The following is a 12,955-nucleotide window of genomic DNA, read 5'->3' as shown; positions in this document are numbered from 1 at the left end:
CTTAAGAAGTCCAGTCCATTCAATCTGGTGAAAACAGTAACTTAATCAAGTTGGTGAAAACTTGGAAGCCTTCTCATTTTTACTAAACAAAATGGTATTTCATATTCAGATTCTTTTAAAATACAATATTAATGTTATGAATAGACATAAGGCAGTATTGGTATAAAAACTATAAAAACCCACTGCTATCAAGTCGATTCTGACTCATAGCAACCTCATAGGGTTTCCAAGGTTGTAAATCTCTACTGAAGCAGACTGCCACATTTTTCTCTCTCAGAGCTGCTGGTGGTTTCGAACCACTGACCTTTCATGGTTAGCAGTCAATCGCTTTAACCACTGTGCCACCAGGACTCCTTCAGTATTGGTATATGATAGGTAATTAGTTAAAAGAAGGAAGCCTTGTTTAACTCCATAAAACATATATAAAAGATGAATGTGAAACTATAATACCATTTAGGAAACATTTTCTCTCAATTTATGTTAACATTTTTTACTAGTTTCATAATATGAACACTATGATATCACTACCAAACATATGTTCAAAATCGTCTGGGGAAAACAGTTTCATTCTCTGGAATCCACCTCAGCAGCAGCGATTCTCTTTTGCTCTCATTCCCCACGTTAGGCAGATGTGTAGAAGTATCTGGGCTTGGCATTGCCCAGGAGGTCATCTTCATAGTTGGGGAGGCAGCAGAAGAAGAAGGCACAACCGATGAGGATGATTGTGGCTGCCCAGCCAAAGCCATAGGCCCAGTTATAGATGTAGGTGACACTGGCGTTGAGGTGAAGATGGAATTCTTGAGTGTACTTCACTGGGTAAATTACCAGGGAGATGATCTGGAACACAGCTGCGGGGGGGGGAATCCCAAAGTATGAATGCATGAATGAATGAATGCATGGTAACAACAGATTAATTCCCTATTCCACAACTGTTTTTGCCTTTAATAGGTGTTAAATCCAATCGTTGTTGCTGTAGTGTGCCATTGAGTCGATTCCAACTCATAGCAACGCTATAGGACAGAGTAGAATTGCCCCACAGGGTTTCCCAGCCTATAATCTTTACAGGAGGAGGTCACCAGGTCTTTTCTCCCTTGGAGTTGCTGCTGGGTTCGAACCACAGATCTTTTGGTTAGCAGCCTGGTGCTTAACTATTGTACCATCAGGGCTCCTTTGAATCCACCTAAACAATGCTAATGAAAGGAGTCAAGGGAATCCTGTTAATCATGAGCCAACAAAAATTAATTAAATACTGTGGACCAATGAAGGAGTCCTGGTGGCACAGTCACTAAGCACACATTGGCTAACTGAAAGGTCTGCGGTTCAAACCCACCAGCTGCTCTGTGGGAGAAAGATGTGGCAATCTGCTTCCACAAAGATTATAGCCTTGGAAACCCTATGAGTTAGTTCTACTCTGTCCTATAGGGTCACTATGAGTTGGAATCGACTCAATGGCAACGGGTTCTTATGCGTGGACCAATGGTTTGGATCTATTCCTGCAAAATCTAAGTTGTAACAGTGCTCAATTTTTCTGATTTTAACCCATTAAAAAACACATATGTAATTAAAAATAGTGGTTGCTATGAAAAATAACTTATTCAAGCAGACCACATTCAACATTATTTTAAGATGCATGAAGATTCCCAGACATTTTATTCTTCGCCCTGGTGGCACAGTGGTTAAGAGCTATGGCTGCTAATCAAAAGGTCAGCAGTTCGAACCCACCAGCCACTCCTTGGAAACTCTACGGGGCAGTTCTACTCTGTCCTATAGGTTCGCTATGAGTCGGAATCAACTTGATAACAGGTTTGGTTTGGTTTGAGTATATACATTTCATATTCTACTTGTCAAATCCTTTAATGGAGGGTATAAGAATGAAATTATAAAACGAGAACACAGGGTTAAACAGGAGCTTTAAGCTGTAAATGAGCTGAAGATCACTGGAACTAGTTGTCTTTACAACCATAACTCCTGCTACCCTGTCAGCTCGAGATGACAGTTACTAGACCTTAATGTTTTAATGCTAAAAGGGAGTAATGGACAAAAAAGTTTTACTAGAATTTTACATTAACATTAATGTCCTAGTGAATTATTTCTAATGGCAATTTAAACAGGCTTCCATGTAGTCTTCTAAGACACATGCAATGAAGACATAGCAAATGTGTTTCTTTGATAAGATCTTACAAATTTGAACTACAAAAGCCAACTAGAAATGGAGAATGGGATTCAGCAAGTTTCTTTGTATCTTTTGTGATTCCAAGTCATTTCTGGTTTTTATACGCAAAAAGCAAACTTTGAAACATGAGGAACACTGGTGTAAACTTTATTTTTAATCAAGAGAAATTTCAAAATGCGTCACAAAGGCTAGGGCTGTGCCTGCACTGGCCTGCTTCTCTGGGCCACCTCTTTCATCCAGGGCCTCCTGACCCCCACTTGTCTGGCCCTGGGCTCTGGGAACTTTACCTTTTAAACTCAGGGAATCCAGCACAAAGTGGTCTTCCTACTGGCCATCCTTAATCTTAATCTTAATCTAGTCACAGGGCTTCTGACTGATTCCCAAGACCAGCTTCCCACTTTGTCTTTGTACCCCAGGTCTTGAAGCCGGACTTCTGCTTTGGTCCCGTGAGCCTAAATTCCTATCCTGAGGAATGACCTGATGCCCCGGCCTTGCTTTGCCCTTGTTGGCACCTTCTTTCTTCCCCTCTTTCAGAAATCTCGTTTTGTATGTGAATCAAGCTTTGTGGCTGGGACCCTGCCCCTTTGACAGGCTTCCCCAGTGCTAGTCGCCCACCTAAAATTTCAAATAATTCTTACTTCTAGATTCTTAGTTCTGGTACTCCATTGATGAATGTTCACTATGAGCCGACTGGATTGGAGTCCCACCCACCTGCGTAACTAAAATTCTTCATGTGGCCTGTGTCTGGATCATCTCCCAGCACTGATTCTATCCTGGTGGATGGTGCAGTTCCAGATCGGTTCCTCCTCCATCCCTCTGCCAAATCCTTTCATGCCACACCATATCATAAAGATCACAAAACTCCATTCAACAAGTGAAAGATTCAGTGACACTCCACTCTCCTCAGCTTGGGGCTGTTCAGGACAAAGTGAGGAGGACAGGCAAGGGCACATCCCAAGCCCAGACTGTGGACCACTCTGGAGAGTGCTGTACTCCAGGATGACACAGCCCGGACCCCCAGGGTGGGCATCCCTGGACATGTGGCCACCCAAGAGGGACAGGAGCACCCAAAGTGATGACCTTCCTCACTTGGGTGGGAGGATATAATACTGTCTGAGGCACAGGAGAAAAAGGATCCAGAGCTTAAAACACATTTCTCCTAGGTTACTCCTACATCTCTCACTTGGTGACACATTTTCTGACAACAGATCATATAGTTGACACGGATCTTCTTTGTGCAATAGAAGACTACTATACTGATGTCCACGGAAGGCATGAATGAAGACTCCTGACACACGGTCTTACCAGCCACGGCAAGCAGGCCTCCAATCACTCTCAGGAAGACAAGCATCTGGGGTCCACAAAGGGCAAAGAACGAGAGGATGAAAGAGATGACCAGGATGATGAAGCCACAGAAGAGCATGGCGGCTGCAGCTCTTGCCCATGCTACAAGGAAAAAGAAACAGGAATTACTAAGACAGAGAAGCCAAATGTAAAAATTACTTTTTTCTTCTTCTTTCCACTTATTAGGGTGAAGGGGCAATTTTTCTCTTGATAACACTTAGACATCTCCAGATTTTAAGGGAAGACTAGACAATTCATATGTGGGACATTTAACATACTAATACTCAGTAATGCTTTTAACCCCTTCGTTTTTTGGGAAATGTCTATCTCTTAGATGAAGGTTTCTCATTTAATAAATTTGCCACATAAAACAGGTATATTTAAAAGCTTCACCCAAGTTCCGTAACACAACACTACATTAGTAAACAACATTATTTGGTATTGAACAATCCAAATTACAGTCACTTTAGGAAATAGTTCAAAATCAGTTTAAAAGGATCTTGGCTTCATATTAGTATTTGGTTCTATGCAAAAACAATCCTTGAAAACATATATTTACAACTAGGCAGAGCTCTTAGATAAAACAATTTAATGGTAAAGAAGTAGATGTAGTTTTATAAAAAAATAGCAAGTTTTATAGCAAATAAGCTTTCTAAATTTTTGCCTTTCAACTCCTGAAGTATTCAGAATTTATTGCACAAGACTTCTTAGTTATTGCTATTGATCCTAAAAAGAATCAGAATGAGGCTGAAATTGAAACCTAGGTTTGAAGTCCTAGAAGGCCACCCCCAGCCCTGTGGAAGGGAAATATGTGATACACATGCTAGCAAGTTCAGTCAATAATTCTTATTTTTCAATCTGCACTGATTTTTAAAATCTCTGCAAACACAGCCTTCTTTCTAGAGCCTATAACTAACATTTATGAAGTAGTTTCTCTGTGCCAAGCACTGGGCTAAGAACTTTGCATGCATTAACTCATTTAATCCTCACAGGAATCTTTCAAGCTACATATTATTATCACCTCTATTTTAAAAAATCAGGAGATACCATGGTTTTGAGAGTGCAAGTAACTTGCCCAAAGTCACACAGCTAGAAAGTGGGTTAGACGATTTCATCTCCAGCCTGTCTGAATCCAGAATATGGAATAGGTTAAATAATCGTAACCTGTTACTCTTTACTGTGTTCGATAAGGAGAGTCAGGTGCCCCTCTGCCCTGGTTTTACTCCTACGCCTATAACACAGCACAGCTGACAGTATTTATCCCCATTTAATTCTAGATCAGGTTCCAGGGTGCTTTGCTTTGCGCTCGGCTACTTACTGGAAGGTTGGCAATGTGAATCCACCCAGTGTAGCCCAGGAGGCCTGCTGATCTACTTCTTTAAGATTGCAGCCATTGAAAACCCAGTGGAGTATAGTTCTACTCTGAAACACGTAGGATTGTTGTAAGTCAGAATTGACTCAATGGCAACAGATTTTTGTTGGTGGTGGTTTTAATTCTAGATCAAAGTAAAACAAAGATACGGGATAACAGAAAGACTACAGGCTTTGGAGTCAGCTAGGGCTCAATCTATATCCTGCCTCTGCCACCTACTAACCACGTGTCAGTCTCCTCATCTGTTAACCAGGGCTAAAAATGCCTGTTTGAGATTATTGTGAGGAGGAAAGATCCTGTGTGAAAAGTAACCATGCTATTGGTTCTCCAGGCCTCAGCCCAAAAAGTTCCCCAGATATTCCTGCACCTCAAGTTTTCATTTTTATTCTACACTCACAAGATTCTGCACCATCGCGTAAAGATTGTCCTTCACTCCTCCATTGAATTTTTGCATCAGATCTGAGCTAAGCTCCTCCTTTTCCCTTCTCCAGCCGCCAACTCCCTGCAGATCTTTCTCTGAATTCATGAATGACTGGGGCATAATAGGTTCTTAAGGAGAAGAATGTTTTTATATGTCTCAGAAATCCCATGTTTTCACACAAATTGCCCCTCGATCATACTGGTCAGGGATGGGCCTGAAATGGTACACACCTGGGCCCAGTTTTACATTTACAGTTTTTACTCCCCTCCTCCAAATCTTCTTGCTCTTCCTGTCAGATCAGTGAGAGACTTTAGAGGCAAGGTAAAGTCAAAATGTGTATTTTAAAGCAGAAATGAATAAAACCAAAATGTGAAATTTAGTAAGTCTCTTTTCTCACTTTTGCCTTGTCCTTCAAGTAGGATAGCTTTCAAGAGAAGAGGGACCATGCTTTGGAAAGAACAGTAAATAATCAGAACTTCTCAAAGTATAGCCCATAGACCACTACATCAGAGTCATCGGTGTTGTTTATTGAAAATACAGATTCCTGGGCCTCCTTCCAGACCTGCTGAATCAGATCTCAAGAGGTAGTGCCCAGGAATCTGCATGTGACTGGTATTTCTTACATCCATACTAAAGTTGAGAACAACTAAAACAGATGATTAATCTCCTTATAAAATTGATTTAGTACTGCTGAAAAGGAGCACGTAACTTTCAGCATATAACTCACCACTAGAACAGTCTCATTTCTATAGATTTTTGTGGCAACTGCTATGAATCCAATCATCAAATTCAAATAAGCAAAAACTTATCTTTCCTTTTAAATTGAATTTTCCAGCTTGAAACTCTGCAACAAAAAGCAATACAGCCTGTATGTGTATACAGGGCAATGTGAACAGAATCAAGATAAATTGCATATTCAAATAGGAGTTTCCAATAAAAACAGGAAAAACATCCTATGAAGGAATATATTTAAATAGCCAAACTTTTACAGTCACAGATTAAGGTTTTAAAAGTACAGCTAAATAAGTCATGTATGATGTTGTTTTAAAAGTAATGTCAATAATTTAATCTGTTTATCTGAGGAAGATTAATACAAACAAACAGATTATTGCTATTACCAATCCCTCTAACATTATAGCTGAGGTATAATTTATGCTTAGTTTCAGGTACTTGAAGGGAATTATATAAAAGAAATAGTAAGCCAATTCATCTAACCTAAAGACAACAGTTGAACATAATCATAAAGACAGACCATTTAAAAAAGTTTTCATAATCCATGTTAAGTCAGTGAAGGATATCTTGCTTATTTAAAATGCTGAGTCTAAAGCAAGTTAAAATGGAAAACTAAGCGACATTTTGTCTTGAGAAAGGCTGCCTTAGAAGTTAGACGTGTAAAACCTGTTCCTTGCAGCTCAGAAATACCCACACTGAATCATTTAACTTTCTTTTAAGACAGGTGTGGCTTTAGCGATTCTGACGGCTTGATATGACAGGTCTTCTGCAAGCAAGGCAATCCACCTTCTCAGGTCACTGACTATTTTGTTTTAAAATGATGAGATGTACCATACCGGGTCTGAGCAGGGTCCTCCCAGCCTGATATTCTGAGAAGGAGACAGATGGTCAGGCAGAACATGGCTATTCTCTGTGATACACATTCTGAAAAGTTAAGATAAGCCTGTACCCTAAGTACCTTTGGTCTTCTTTAACTTCTAGAATGAGCCTAACATCTACAGTCTGCCCAACACTTTCGGGAAATATTTATATTTTTATATTATATAATGGTCTAAGTTACATCATATTAACCAACCTCAATGAAAAACATCAATTTTTAAAACTTGTCCTAAAGCTACGTCTTTCACGATTCAACAGGTGGCCCTCGGTTCTTATTCAAAGGCAGCCTGTCCTTTATGTCTTCTGAAGACAAGCTGTCCTTCATTATTATTTTATACACCAAATTTTATTCCCTTTCCTAAGAGAGAGACAGTGTGTGTGCGTCTGTGTGTGGCATGAAGGGGGGTACATTTTTATTGAGACCACAAAAGCATCCAGGTAAACAGACGCTATGTTTCTGTGTAGGAATACTTTTTTCTTTTTTTTATAGAAAGATCAATTTGGGATTCTGTACATGTAATCTATCATGTCCTGAGTTTATTTGCTTAAGTACCACTTGGACAAATTCATATTATCAAAGAAATCAAAAGTATTATAAATCCACTTTTAAATAATACTTATTAAAGATCCATTTAAATGAACAACAACTTACCAAACTTTGCTAACCCTTGAAAAGATTCAACATTAAATCAAGAACATGGAAAGCATTCGATGGTCACTAATGAAATTCTGAGTTTTTCCTAGGAAGATAGAATGCTCCATCTTCTTTTCCCAAGCTTATACATGAAAACACAATGTTAAAAAGCAAACTATAACTAAGAAAAGACCAGTAAAGTCAACTGATAAGAATAAAAAAAGTGAAACTAAATACTTTAAATGTCAAGCTAGAAATAAAATCAAACCGAAGCTTACGAAAAGAAGAAAAAACAAACTTTTATTGAAAGGGGGCCAGAGTACTGCTAATGTTTTTAATACTACTGCAATATTTGGAAGCTATCACTAATTTTCCCCCAGGGTTAGTACTTTTCCTTTTAATGGATTTGCTAGTCTTCGGTAGTTTCACATTAGGCACCACAGACCAAAACAGTGTAGGGCCTAACCCCTTACTCAGTACACTGCAGGCAGCAACATGGCCCCTTCCAGACCATCTGTTAACAATAGTAAAGGCCTCACTTAATGAATCCAAGATTCTGTCAGATGTCTTCATATTGTTTCTAGAAGGTTGTTTATGTCATAAACAGGCAGATATAATAAGACCATAATTCAAAGAATTTTAAAAGATCCTATCTATAAATAAATATAAGCATGAGTGTACCATATATTCAAAAAGACTGCTGCATATTCAATAGGCAGTTATATAGACCAATGCTTTTCAAAAGTGCCTAAGAATCACCTGGGGATCTTGTTAAAATGCAGATTCTAATTCAGTAGGTGGAGCCTGAGACTGCATATGTGCAAGAAGCTCCTGCTCTGTGACACTTTGAGTAGCAAACATCTAGAGGTCCACACATATAAGGCCTCAAAAATATCTACATAGGAAGAATCTACTTTGCAGAAGTTTTGGAAGGCAGTAAAGGAGATGGCTTAACCAAGGAATGGCAGGGTCAAATGGGAGAGCATTCCACGGCTGGTGTGAGATTCTTTACATGCTCTACATTTTCCCCTGAAACTGAGCCAGATAATAACTATTTACCACTGTGTGTGTAGGTGTTGTTGTAAAAATATAGATAACGCATTAGCTTTCAACATTTTTCACGCATACAATTCAGCGTGTTTTTACCAAACCATGTTATTTCACCTCTTTACTGTCTTCTTTTAAAGCATTACATTTAATCAGCGAGTGGGGAAACCTTCTTTCACACGAAGATAGGAAAACAGAGAATTTTACCCTAAAGACAAGATAACTAGCAGTGAACTTGGGATATACCCTCAAATATTTGAAAGTCTGTCAGATGGAAGGAGAAGGCTGAAAAGCAGAATTTACAGGAAAAGCCACTTCAGCTCAGTTGGTAGAAGAGAAGTACTTTTCAACAAATAGCATCATGCAGGGAACAGAATTAAGTTGCTGAATAAAGGGAAGAACCTCAGTCATGGGTGTTAATGAGAAACAGATGCACTCTAACTCCTTCGAATTCTAGTAGTTCTAGTTAGATCAATAAAAAGGGACTGAGGTTATCTGGGGAGGTCACTACTGGATTCAGCAAATGTGGAGCAGACTAGGCTAGATCACTGGTTCCTGGACTCTTACGTTTGACAGATCAATGTTTTTCTTAATTATGAAAATCAATAAAGAGTGGCCAGTGGCCAAGTTATTATTTTGCTATATAAGGACATTAACACACACATAAAAGAACAGTAATCTATCTACTAAAGCCTAATTTCATAAAATAAGAACATTTTAATACTGTACCCCTCCCCCAAAAAATGAAGTCCTTTAAATTGAATTTAGCCTAATGTAAACCTCTCAACTTCATATTTTTCTCACTTTTGAACATTTAACAACCATAGGGTTAAATGACCTGAAAATATTGCATACACTACTCTTATTCTTTGACTTTCTTTGACTTGTCCAAGCTGATTTAATGTAAAAAACATTCATTGCACTTGGCAGTATTCAAAGGGTGTCTTTGATAAAAGTGAGACTGCATTTCTGAGTTCACATTCAAGTCATGTGCTCTTCAACCAGGCCACACTGACTCGATGCTCCACTTTCTTTCCAGATGTATAAGGACTGGTTCAAACTCATCTCCATTATTGTCCACCCTGATAAGATGGAGCTTGCCTGGGATTTGAAATCTACTTTAGCTAATGCTTAAAATATCTTTCTTAAAACTGGAAAAGGAGGTCCAGGACAGGGAATGTTGCAGAAGTGTAGTAAGCACTTGAACTCATCTTTGACTAAAATGATCAGAGGTCTACCTCTTCCTGGTGGCTTCACATCTGTAGTCTTCTGCCCATGGGCACCTCATGACAGAGCGGATCCTAGACTCATGAATTGATTCTAGGCCTTGAGCAAGAGCCTCTTCTAACACATTATCGGCAGCACCGTATTATCTTTGTAAAAGTTAATAGGAATAACTAAGTTGAGATATTAAAGCCACCACTCATTTATGAAAATCCATCTTGCTGCATCATAAAGGTAGTAATAGATATTTCAAGACTCACTTGACCAGATAATCACACTGAGCTTTTCCAAAAATCACATTTTATACCAACTTGAAACATAAACTGTACCTTGGATCAGTGTTTTCCTTACAATTAAAAAAGGAAAGGCTTTAGACTTTTGTCTAATTAAAGAATTTAACACACTAAGAAACAAAACTTGCTTACTCCCTTCCATATACAAAGCCCTCCAGTCAGTCTGAGGTTGGAACAACCACATCCAGAAAGGTGAGCTCACCCTGCAAGTTAACGAAATAAAAACTGCATTGTGGGGAATTTCACAAGAGGGCTGTAGTCACAGCAAGAGCCCTCTGGCCAAATCATGTCCCAGCAATAGTGCTGATCACCAGCTCTCCTATCAGCAGGCTAATCTTTCTTTATGTGTAGAAGATTACTGAGTATTAGCCTTCTGGGTCTGTATTAGCCTTCTGAGTGAAATATACACACAGTCGGCTTCAAAACACACAAACAGACCTGTTAAGTCCCCTAAGAGAGCCTGAGTTCAATAGCATTTTAACTAGAAAATACAGTTTTATTATTTCAAAGAAATCCACACCATTCAAACACTTACAAGACCTGGAATAACACAAACCCTGGCAGGCAGAGAGTTTTTATGTGTTTTAAGAGGAGAGGAGAAACAAACTTTCAGGAAAGCTGGATTCCGTGCAGTCCTTGGCATCTTATTACCTGCCGAATGAGCACCAGGCCTCCTTTTGGGGGAAACTTCGTCGTAAGCACTTCAAACAATTCCACAGTAGATAAGATAGAGCCCAGGCCACTGGTACAGGGCCCCAGATCCACAAATAAACACAGTTTGGTCGGAAGCTCTGGGTGGGCTTGTGGGAAGGAATCAAGTCAACAGTCATAGCAGGAAATGGAAAAAGGCAGGGCAGCCTTTTGTATGTTGCCAGTTTCAACTCCTTGCGACTCCATGTGACAGAGCTGAACTGCCCCATAGGGTTACCTGGCTGTAAACCTTACAGAAGCAAATCACCAGGTCTTCCTCCCCAGGAGCCACTGGGTAGGTTTGAACCGCCAACCTTTAGGTTAGCAGTCATGTGCTAACTACTTTCACCACCAGGGCTCCTTCTTTTGCTGTTTAATCCTATTAAATCCAGTTGGTAAAGCCCAATTCAGTAGTATTTGGCTTTCAAGCTTTCGATTACGCATACACCTAAATCCCCTTCCCACCCAAGACACATTGTTAATCACGGTAAGACAGAAGCCTTTCTCCATATCAACCCCAAAGCAGGGAGCGATAGCCCATGTGAAAGAAAAATGCCTTTTCAGACAAGAACAGGCCCCTCTCAGTCATGTCTATTAATAAGTATCAGTCAAGCTCTGAGGCTACCTCCATGCTAGAAAAACAGAATATCCATCTGCAATATCTTAAATTAGTCAACACTGTTTCATTCGAATAAGATATGCTTGTATTTTATATTTCACATCAGATTAAAATAAATACTTTTTATTTTCTAAACAGTAATGCCATACATAAACCAAAAGGGCACCCCATAAAACAAGTGCTAACAGGAACGAGCCTGAGGTGTGAAATACTAGAGTATCTACTGAAATCATAACTGCTAACACTTTAACTGAACCGGCGTTTTTTAATAGAAGAACGGTTTCTTTCACTTGATTCACGTTAAAAGGAAAATACCCATATTAGGGAAGGCACCTATTTTTACAAAGATATTTTAATCATAAGAACAACCAGAGAAGGAGAAAAGGGAATGGGAAGAAATTTCAGCAGGTTTTCAAAAAAAACACGCTTTATTATATTTATTCATCTAAACCTTTTCAGTGGCTGAGATCTTTTGCATTTGAATTTGACAGACAAACCATACCAAAATACGTGGTTTGAACTAGGGCCATTTTCTTCCAGTTTTGAGCCTAGATTGAGCCACTCAAAATTGGGGCTGCTCTAAACATACACATATATTTTTTAAGCACCCATTAATTTATATATATACACATATATATTAATAAAAAATACACATATATACATATATATTAATAAAAAATACATATATATACTTTTTTTTTTTTTAAAGCACCCATTAATTAAGCCAGGCCCTGTCACGTCCATGAACAGCGGGCGCTTCCTGCGCTCTCGGGCGTCCGCGCCAAGGCTTCCTGGCGCGGTCAGGCACACTCACCGTAGTTCATAAGGCTAATGCAGCCTTCCGCGGCGGACCCGGTGCCGCCGCCCTCGTGGGGGCAACTCCACCACAGCGAGGACGCCTGGCTTCCATCGTTCGACTGCAACCAGCCGCGGCCGGTCAGCGCGATGATATCGAAGGCGATGGCGCTGAGCAGGAGCAGCGGCAGGATCCACCTGCAGCGCTCGCAGGCCAGGCCGCAGCGCAGCATCTCGACGCGGAGGAGAGGAGCGCGGGGGACAGGCGCCGCGAAGAGTGGCCGGCGAGCGCGGACACCCCGACAAAAGGGACAAGGGCGCGGGGAGGCGGCTCCCGCGAGGACGCTCGGGGCCGCGTGCGGGGGCGCCGGGCGCGGTCCCCGGGCCCCACCTAGATTCCAGTGACTCAGAGCCCGCCCGTCCTGACCTGCCTGGCCGGCCGCGAGCGCGCTGGCAGAGGCGGGGCTGGCTGGTAAATAGTGCGGGTTCAGATTACACCCTGGGTAGCTGAGCTTAACCCGGCCTTGAGCGCACGCCGAGGCTGAACCTCGGAGCCCGCGCAGGGGCGAGAGGGCCACCGCACCCGTGGTCCCGGGCTGCCACCCAGCGCGCCCTGAAAGGAGGGAACGAGGGCCTTGCATTTCCCCACAGCTTCATTTCCCGCTTACGTGACCCTCTCACAACAAATGTTTTTCTTCTCAGTGTTTCAACTTACATTTTTATCTGCCACTG

General features: G+C 40.8%; 1 protein-coding gene across 1 annotated transcript; it reads right to left on the bottom strand.

The window, feature by feature from the left end:
• Positions 1-577: 577 nt before the first annotated feature.
• Positions 578-12,457, bottom strand: PERP (p53 apoptosis effector related to PMP22). The gene is made up of 3 exons (XM_004368883.1): positions 12,243-12,457; positions 3,479-3,619; positions 578-848 (listed from the first exon to the last, which is right to left on the bottom strand). The coding sequence occupies exons 1-3, from the start codon at positions 12,454-12,456 to the stop codon at positions 622-624; spliced, it is 582 nt and encodes a 193-aa protein (XP_004368940.1). The 5' UTR covers position 12,457; the 3' UTR covers positions 578-621.
• Positions 12,458-12,955: the final 498 nt, after the last annotated feature.

This window comes from Trichechus manatus, unplaced genomic scaffold, assembly GCF_000243295.1.
Source record: "Trichechus manatus latirostris isolate Lorelei unplaced genomic scaffold, TriManLat1.0 scaffold00002, whole genome shotgun sequence".
NCBI lineage: Eukaryota > Metazoa > Chordata > Mammalia > Sirenia > Trichechidae > Trichechus > Trichechus manatus.
The sequence above is the reverse complement of the archived record's forward strand: the minus strand, read 5'-3'. Positions and strand labels throughout refer to the sequence as shown.

What these genes read in the sequence shown, in the direction of transcription:
- PERP (XM_004368883.1), bottom strand. Translation starts at nt 12,456, where the DNA reads ATGCTGCGCTGCGGCCTGGCCTGCGAGCGCTGCAGGTGGATCCTGCCG. An exon ending in CATTAGCCTTATGAACTACG is followed by an intron (nt 3,620 to 12,242) that starts GTGAGTGTGCCT and finishes TTTTCCTTGTAG; the next exon opens with CATGGGCAAGAGCTGCAGCC. An exon ending in AGGCCTGCTTGCCGTGGCTG is followed by an intron (nt 849 to 3,478) that starts GTAAGACCGTGT and finishes CCCCCCCCGCAG; the next exon opens with CTGTGTTCCAGATCATCTCC.